We start from the raw sequence: 9813 nt of genomic DNA, 5'->3' as shown, positions 1-9813 counted from the left end.
TCGTGTATTATTTTATTTGTTGGAGATCATAACAAATAAGAAAATCTTAATGGTTTAAAAATATGTTAAAATCGTTGTATTTAGACAATGTTTTCCTCCACCCAAGAGTAACTTACCATTACAGTAAATTTGTATTGTTACTGTGATATAGCTGATCTACAAATAACATTTTTGAAGGGACATATTTTTTAATTTCTTAAGAGAAATCAATCTTGTTATAATAATGAGAGTTCAAACAATATATGTACTTATTTTTGAAAAATTATAAATAAAGTGTTAAAATTGCTAGAAATAGTTAGAAAAAATCTCCCAAAGTTTATATAAATCTGCAAAAAATAAAAAATAAAAAAAAATAAAAATATGCATAACCTAACCTAAATTTCAGTTGATTGAGTCTCTAACGAGAATACTAAAACCATTAAACATAAAATTTTGATAAATATATGACAAAGTCACAACAAATGCATTTTTCACATTTTTATTTTTCTATTATTTCTTTTACTCTATCTAGTATCTACTCTAAAGAGAGAGTGACATTTTTTTTTCACTTTCAAAACAGGATCAAATAACATTCTCTCCCTATCCAACTAAAATCAATCTTGTACTACAATCTACTTAGAGACATTCAATGGTGGGTGGAGCTATTCATGTTCAAAGTTTCAAATATGATTACAAATCTGAACTGCGGCTGATCATCCAAACGAGCTCCCATCTGATACAAGTACAACGGTTACATATTCCAGAACCGTGCTTATCAAAAACTATATAAGTTTAGAAAGTCAATTAAGCATTTAATCAACATGAGAGAAAGGTCCACAAATTGATTGAGCAAGGAGAAGAATCAGTTGACTTTCGGCTTAGAGTATATCTTAATTAAAGTGGGCCGCCTAGAACTTAGAATAAAAGGATCGGGTTCTTCTATTTCAATATTAACAAATTTGCCTAATCAACAAAACACAAATTATATGCAAGAAACGCTCCCACCATCCCTGGAATTTTAGCATTATGGAATACTAAAATACAAATGCAATGGGTTATGGGACCCACCTTCCCACCATCTTCATGGTTCAAAATCATATATAGTAGTATATAGCAACGGTGCTACGATTCCGTCCACACCAAAAACAAAAAAAAAAAAAAAAAAAAAACTTTTTAATAAGCTTTTGTTTTTTAATCGGCCAATTGGGTTTTCGAGAACTGCAAGGAGGAAAGGGGTAACGTTGTCATCTCATCTCTCTCTCTCTCTCTCTCTCCTCCCATTCCTTCGTTTTTTTTTGGAGTCGCAGACAACCTTGAAAAAGTGGGGGAAGCTTCCTAAAAAAACCACACGGTTTTGCTTTTGCTTTTGTCTTTCTTTTCGCCGCTCGTGTTTTGATCATCAATCAGCAGCAAATCAATGAGAAATAGAATCAAAGACCCTGTATTAGACTGGACTTCGTAAGGGCTAATTATAGAGAGGTTTTGGAATAGAATCAAACTCTATGAGTATCAAAAAGAAAGTACTGGTGGTTGTTGACTACAACTTGAATTTGGCAGAGGAGTTACTTACAGCCATTGAAGGAGCTCAGATGTAGTAAGTCCGTAAATACTAGTAATAGCTAAGCTGACCATACCATTCTCATACATGTAAATTTATTTTTGTTCATATTACTATAAATGCTAAAACAGACCTATCTTGTATGAGCATTTATTGGGATAGATGGCGTCCCAACGGCACAAAAAGCCTCAGCTTTTAATTCCTCAATTACTCCTCAATAGCAAACAATTTTTTGTTTTTTTTTTTGTTTTTTTTGTTTAATATATATATTATTTCCAGTCTCAAACTCAGTTTTTGATTTTTCTCTGTTTTAGCTTTGCAGAACCAGAAAGGTTATGATTACTCTGTTTGTATCGTGCAAAAGCAAAACCCAGTTCAGCTTATAAGCTCAGAATGATTCCCTTTCGAATCATTGTCTCAATTTTCATAATTGTGTTTCCAATTCCAACTAGAGCCCAAAGCAAAGGCGCGTGCAATTCTTCATGCGGCAGTGGAGGTAAAACCGTAACCGTACAGTATCCATTTGGGTTCTCGGACTCGTGCCCGATCCGATTGAACTGCACCAGCAAAAACAACGTCTCCGAGTCCGAAATCCATCTCGGACAATTCCCAGTCTCATCCATAACCTCAAAAAGCATCTTCCTCAATCTCCGGGCTGAATGTGACCGTCCGATCAAAACAATCGAACCGCTCTTCAATCACCCGAACTACTCGCCGACGGTCCAGAACAGCCTCCTCCTCAAGAACTGTACCAAAACCCAGCCAAACGACTGCGTTTTGTCCACCAGTTTACTCCCGTTCAATTCGAAGACCTGCAACTCGAGCTCGAAAAGTGGCGACAACGTAAGCTGCTTTTCGCAACAGAGTGTAGTAGGGAACAAGACGCAGCAGAAGTTTTTGGACCTCAAGGCTGTCAATAACACAAGCTGCAAATCCGTGTTTTCTTCCGTCTTTGTTGAGTCCAATGGAAATGGTTCGGCGCTCTCGCTCCAGTTTCACACGCTCGAGTTGCAGTGGTGGCTCAAAGGGTCCTGTAGCTCTAACTCTACTTCTATTTGCTTCAAGAATTCGAACTGTACGGATGTTAAGAGCGACGACGGCAGAATTCTAGGGTTCCGGTGCAGCTGTAATAATGGGTTTCGCGGTGATGGATACAACGGCGGCGAGGGTTGCCGAAAAAGTGAGTCAACTCCTCTGCATTTTTTTTTTCTCCCCTCCTTAGCTAATTACATTTTAAAACTATATTAATGAGAGAATTTAACAAATTCAATCTTGCAAATTTAATTTATAATTTTTTTTCTCTTTATTTAGACATTTATGGCTTGGTTTCAACAGCTATACCTTCATATTAATCACACGTATATATGTGTTTCTTTCATTTTTTTTTTTTTAATGCTTGTCATGTGCATTGGATTTCCTATTTACCATTTATTATTTAAATTATAAAATAAATACATCTTCTATAGGAGTATTTTGTAAACAAAAGAATTAAAATTTTAAGTTTATGAAATTTTAATGACCAGTTATATTGTTATTAGCTAAAATTAAGATGAAATACTAAAAAGTTATGGAAGTAAATGATGAAAATGATAAATGGATGGAATCCGTAAGTGTCAATCCCAATTTCACACATTTAACACGTGAACTACTCCAAGTTCTTGGCACCTTCACGGCACAGCAACGTCAACTACTCCAAGTTATTTTTTTTCTTTTTTGCCTTCTTTAATCAGCAGAGCAACGTGACCTGATTATTATTTTTTTTTTGCCTTGTTTAACCAGACGAGACAAGTAATTCCTCTTCAGTCGAGACAGGTATGACCTCTACTTTTTTTGCTTTTTTTTTTTTCGTTCGTCCCGAATCTTTCTCCTATATATTTTTATACATTATAATAATGAAAATAATAATATAAATTTATATGCATAATGAGGTAAATTTTATATTATTTAATGATTGTAAATAAATTTATTTCTTATTTATTATGTAACAAATGTATAATAGTCAATTTATATAAACTAAATTTTCTATCATTTCACCTTTTTTTTTAACTAAATAAAAAGGTTTTTCACCTTTCAACTTTATCACACTGCCAATCAAACACATATAAGAAAAAATTAAATCATTTTTATCCTTTCACTTTTTCATTCTCTCACTCATTTTTTATCTTTCCACTTTTTTACTCTTCTAACTAAAAGGACCTAAAAGTCACACGAACTTAGCTATTTATTCATTTATTATTATTATTATTCGTGGATGACGTGAATAATAGACTAACAAATTGCCTTTGACGAAGGTAAGTAGGAAGGTAAAGTCGTAAACGGTCAGGCACGATATTTGTGAGTTGGCCAATCAAATCAGAGTCACATGCTTGTTTATCTTCTCAGTCCACGCTTGTTTGTATGGTCCTAAATTAGGACTGTAGAGTAATAACCAAAAAAAAAATATATGGTTACCTTCGTGGAGCCGTGGCAACATAAGCTTTGTTTGTGGGGTAAAAAAAAAAAAAATTTGGTACTGCAGTGCTGTCTAAAATATTGACAATGGGGAGAGCGTGTGAAAACAATGTTAATTTTCTAGTAGACTACTAAGAACTAGAACTAGAACTAGTTGAAGTGTGAAAATAAAGGTTCAAGACGAAAGTGTCTCTCTCAATAGGGAAATTAAGATATAAACAGAAACTTTTAGTGTGATAATCATTTACAGAATAGTAGGTCCCACATTTGGTTTACTATTCTTGGCCAATTGGATCATGATTATTTTGCAACCTGATTTATTAGGATTCAATTTCGTCTTAGCTACGGGTTTTAGTTCAATTAAAAAGGAATTTGGTAAAGGGTTTAAGGGATCAGCAATTGGCTTTCAAGTTACTACAACTTCTGGGAGTTTTCCGAATATGGAAATTATTTAATAATGGTTTACGCGAATGTAGCTTAAGGCCTGCAGGTTGAACAAGTCCAATTCTGTTTGGAAAAGTGCTTGCCAGACATAATCCTTCCAAAGTCAAAAACTTTTGGCAATTCTTTCTAGCTGTTTACGTAGTGATTTTAGGGGAAGCACATGGCTGAGCTGTATAGGCTTAGACTTTGGACCAACAAAATTAATAAGAAGAGAAGACTTTGATCAGCCGAATTTCCAATATGAGTTGTTTTTTTTTTTGTTTTGCACAAACAAATGATCTGATGTACCATGTTTGATTGGTTGTTTTTTTTAACGCATACAAATTACAATGCTCCTCTCTTTGAAACTTCCATGTTCAGAATAAACATTGAAATGAAGCTTAACAAATAGCGTCTCCTCCCCCCAATAAAGAAGGGATGGAGAGCATTTTGAGTTGTTTCACCTCCTGGTATTTCCAACTGAAACATCCAGGATCAAATTCCCACTCCCCTCACTATCAAATTATCCATAAACAAAGAACCGTGAAGCAATTTAACCTAATGAATTACTGTTTTGTTTCTTGAACAAACTTAACAAAGTAATAAGATAGATTTCTAACTATATTCGGTAATTAGCTACATAATATTTGACTTTTTGTCTAAATCTCAAACGAACCTGAAATAAATTTTTCGTTTTTGTCCATAAAGAAATAAAAAGGAAGAAGCCAAGTAGGGATGTGAATTTTTCACTTTCAAGTATACACATACACAATGCCTGACCTTTAATGTAACTAAGCTGAAACTTATTGTATTATAATTGAAACGTCATCTGTTTACTGATCCCTTCTTCCATTAATTGTCATGTGATTAGATTCTGCTTGCGATCCTAAAAGGTACCTGTCTGGCAAATGTGGAAGCAATAGTAAAGTTCGTTTTCTCCTTGGAGGTAATCTCAATCTCAACTCGTCGTTACAAAATGGAAACTGGCCCTGGAAATTCATGGTATCCAGATGGTTTTGTTTGCTCCCACATATGATTGATGTAAATGTATTCCACATGCTTTATTTTAAGCTGTCAATCTCTTATACCAACACACACACGCACATATATAAATGTTGTTTCATTTGGGGTCTTTTACTAAAATCTCAAAGAACTTGATGTTGATGTTAGCTAAGTTGTAGAATCAAAAAGAAACTTTAGTTAAAGATATTTCTTCAAGCTTTTTGATTTGAATCATTTTCATAATTTTTTTATATCAAGAAACCTTGGAAGACTATTTATCAAATGTTTAAGAGCCTTCATCTGAAATTTAACTTGGAATAGGTAGTAAGCCAGAGGAGGCTCAACCCAATTGAATTGCAATGTGGTTCAGCCCTAATTGAATGTGTGTGAACATGAATAACATTTGATAGAATTTTCATTTATTTGAGGTGTATGTATCTAGGCCTAAAGATTTTTGAGTAATAAAATGATCAATATTGTTCTGCTTTCAGGGTTTGCTGCTGGAGCTTCTTTAGTGGCTGGTCTGTTTCTTTTTTGTTACTTTATTCGGCGTCGTTCCACTTGTTTGAAAAACCAAATGAGTACAAGACGCCTTGTATGTGAAGCTGCTGGCAACTCCAGTGTTCCTTTATATCCCTACAAAGACATAGAAAGAGCAACTAATAGCTTCTGTGAGAAACAAAGGCTGGGAACTGGAGCTTTTGGTACGGTTTATGCAGGAAAACTTCACAATAATGAGTGGGTTGCCATAAAAAAGATCAAACATAGAGATAACAACGGTATTGATCAAGTCTTAAATGAGATTAAGCTCCTTTCCTGTGTGAGCCACCCAAACCTAGTCCGCTTGTTAGGTTGCTGTATAGAGGAAGGTGAACAAATCCTTGTCTATGAATTTATGCCTAATGGTACTTTATCTCAGCATCTACAAAGAGAGAGGGGCCCAGGTCTCCCATGGACAATACGACTCACAATTGCTGCTGAAACTGCTAATGCTATAGCATATCTCCACTCTGCCATGAATCCACCAATTTATCACAGAGACATCAAATCGAGCAATATATTATTGGATTTCAGCTTCAAATCAAAGGTAGCTGATTTTGGTCTTTCTAGACTTGGCCTGACAGAAACATCACACATCTCGACAGCCCCACAAGGGACTCCGGGCTATGTTGATCCTCAATACCATCAAAACTTCCATCTTTCTGATAAAAGTGATGTTTACAGTTTCGGGGTAGTTTTAATAGAGATAATAACTGCATTGAAAGTTGTTGATTTTGGTCGACCTCAGACTGAAGTGAATTTGGCAGCACTTGCTATTGATAGGATTGGGAAGGGTTGTTTGGATGAGATAATTGATCCTTTCCTTGAACCACATAGGGATGCTTGGACACTTTATTCTATTCACAAGGTGGCTGAGCTTGCCTTTAGATGCCTTGCTTTTCATAGTGACATGAGGCCTTCTATGATGGAAGTGGCAGAAGAGCTGGAACACATCAGGCGCAGTGGGTGGGCATCATTTGAGGAAAATATATGCATGGCAGCTTCAGTGGTATCCTCTTGCTCATCACCGCGTAATGGAAGCATGAAGTCATTGGATGGTATGGTAGTCGGGAAGGCAGGGATGGAGAGTCAGAGATTGTTTGGCTTGAAGAAGGTGAACGATTGTCTGGCTTCGCTGGAGGAGGTTAAGGATTGCTCCCCTGTTTCTGTTCATGATGTTTGGTTAAGTGACCAGAGCTCACCTTCAACGAACAGCTTGTTGGGTAAAATGTAAATTGGTGAATACCATACAAGTATTTTAGAGCTCTCTCTTACCAATTACCAACCTTACTGCTTATACATTGCTTGTAGGCTGACAATATGCTTAATCTTAGATTATACAGTTCTTATAGGTATCTTTATTATGCTTAATCATATATTTCTCTTGATAAATAAATTACTTTTTGTCCCAAAAGGTTAAGTCGTTCAAGTGCAGACATAATTGTCCTTAATAAATTTTTTAGATATGGAAGTAAGTGGGAATTTTTTAACCATTCTCACCTTACATGATTTCACAAAATTCTTTGACAATATCCAACAATTGCCTGATGATACTAAAATCCAAGATTTTATATAGCATTATGAATACAGTTTTAGGTTCTCATATGCAAATAACATTTCACTACAAAAGACAATTGGAAGGCCTAGCCGAGGAGAGGATGGGCTTCATGGTGTTTCAGCAGTTGGTCGTGGCTTCTCACCAGATAAGCCACAGAGTTGATCGCATTGTACTTTGTCCAGCCAGCAGAATTTCAATTTCTTGCAACACCAAGGAGTTTTGCTTTCATAGTGCACTTGTTTGCATAATGAAAATTCTAATTTGCTGTCCCTAATTACATTGGCTCTCGCATCCAAATCGGCCACATCGTACCCTTTGTTGCTAATGCCATTGTTTTGGTTGCCTGCACGTGTTATCGAAAAGATAGAGCTAAGTTACATGAACACAAATATTCAATACTGCCATTTTATTCAAATACAGATAAATATATATATACACACACATTGAACCTGGATTAAATTTGGAAAAATTTATTGGTTGTTGTGTAGTGAAAATTGTCAAATAAATCTTAAGAGGAATGAAAGTGAAATTGACATACGTACATTCACAAAAAGCATAGAGGACAGCGAAGGCAATGCAAATTAGAGCCAATCAAACTGAAATGCTCTTTGTCGCCATAATATCAAGAAAGAGAAGTATTAATCGTATTCATCTATTTTGTCGGAACCAGCTCAGATTTATATACCAAGAATAAAAATTATCTATCCCACTCATAATTTTTCATTACATGCTCCAAAAATTGCAGTGTATTTTGTGTTTGGTTATTTTAATTTATAACTTTGTTTACCTTACAAAGAAGATATGTATCAAGCTGAAACTGATTACTTTATGAATGAGAATTTATAATGCATCAAGCCGTAATTGGTTACTTTATGACTGAGGATTTTCATTCGTATACAACTGTCTAAAATCCATGAGTCTTTCTCTTTAAGGCAAATTGTTTGCTACCCATAAAAAATTAAAAATCATGTCCCACTATTTCATTTTAGAAAAACTTTCCCTCTAAAACTAATTGGAGTCCTCCAAACTAGTTGAAAACCCATTACATGACAGTCAATAAAACCATCATGTTTTAAATCATATGATTCATTAAATTACTTAAAATTTTTATAAGATCATCAAAATGTTTTAACTTTCAAATCATATGATTTATTAAATTATTTAAATAAGTCATATGATGATTGTAGGCACACGATTTGTGTTAAACCTCTGTTGGGTTGGGTTCGCACGTAAATGGGCCCATACAATATCATTTGTAGAGAGTGGGATCGAAAGGCTAAGCCATGTTTACCCGGCTGTGTTTTTGTTAAGATCTTTCTGAATGATCTAGAGGTCTTCACCCTTTTGGCCCTCCTCTCTGGAAGGATCTGGCCTCCCCCTTTAGGTTGCATATTTTCCTTTTATATTAGCATGCATTCAATTTCCTTCGTCCACGTGTAGGGTCGAACTTTCCAAGACTGATACTTGTCCCATCAGTTTCGGACCCGAGTTGTTGGGAGTGGTTGAGTGGGCTAAAGAAACACGACTCTGTGAGAGGCAAAGCTCTGTCTAGGGCAGGTAGTATGGGCAGCCTTTCCTAGATATTTTAGATTTCTTACAAGATTATCCCTATGTCGCTTTTGCCCCTTTCCTTAGTGTAGCTCTGGGCCATCCGAGGGCTGTACCCTCCTCGGCGGCTTCTCTGGCCCATTGGTGCTTTGCGTTATGGGGCTTGGACTACTATCTTCTTCGGCTTGGGCCTTAAGTCTTCCTGTGAACAGGTGGATCTGGCCCAATTGTTGTCGGGCCCCACAATGATTATTAAGTAAATCATGTGGATAAAAATACATATAGATAGTCCTTTAACGACACGTAGTGGGTTGGAGGAACTTTCCTCCAAAAAAAAGTTCACTCTTTTTTCTTTATATTCCACCAATTACAAAAATATATCATTATTTTACAAAAATAAAAAATATAATATATCAGTCTATATTATGTGTCTAATTTTTTCCATTTAAAATTTAAGTTATTTTATAAGGAACCGTCTAAAATCCATGAATCTTTTTTTTTTTTTTTTTTTAGAAAATTGTTTAATCATTACTTTTGCTATCCATAAAAATCAATACAATATGTCAAGCGTATGATTTTTGTTTTTCCATTTTGAACTCTTTTTTGTTGTGGGAATTCCATTTTGAACATTGATTACTTTATAAGGGGGAAAAAAAAAGGTACGTGTGATATGCTACTATTGCAAGGATTGGTGGATCATCATATTAGCATTTTCTCAACAACAAAAAAAAAAAAAAAAAAAAAAAGTGGAGTA

At 35.1% G+C, this 9813-nt stretch overlaps 1 protein-coding gene across 3 annotated transcripts; it reads left to right on the top strand.

The window, feature by feature from the left end:
* The first annotated feature begins 1142 nt into the window (after nt 1-1142).
* On the top strand, nt 1143-7367 carry LOC126732637 (wall-associated receptor kinase-like 14). 3 transcript variants are annotated; one of them, XM_050435599.1, is made up of 5 exons: nt 1143-1573; nt 1860-2717; nt 3317-3349; nt 5283-5357; nt 5905-7367. In XM_050435599.1, the coding sequence occupies exons 2-5, from the start codon at nt 1931-1933 to the stop codon at nt 7185-7187; spliced, it is 2178 nt and encodes a 725-aa protein (XP_050291556.1). In that variant the 5' UTR covers nt 1143-1573; nt 1860-1930; the 3' UTR covers nt 7188-7367. The 3 variants fall into 3 exon arrangements, with proteins under 3 accessions (XP_050291556.1, XP_050291557.1, XP_050291555.1); XM_050435598.1 differs by having other exon boundaries at nt 1144-1573; nt 1852-2717; XM_050435600.1 differs by lacking the exon at nt 3317-3349 and having other exon boundaries at nt 1852-2717.
* The last annotated feature ends 2446 nt before the right edge of the window (nt 7368-9813 follow it).

This window comes from Quercus robur, chromosome 6 (genome assembly GCF_932294415.1).
Source record: "Quercus robur chromosome 6, dhQueRobu3.1, whole genome shotgun sequence".
NCBI classification, from domain to species: domain Eukaryota; kingdom Viridiplantae; phylum Streptophyta; class Magnoliopsida; order Fagales; family Fagaceae; genus Quercus; species Quercus robur.
The sequence above is the reverse complement of the archived record's forward strand: the minus strand, read 5'-3'. Positions and strand labels throughout refer to the sequence as shown.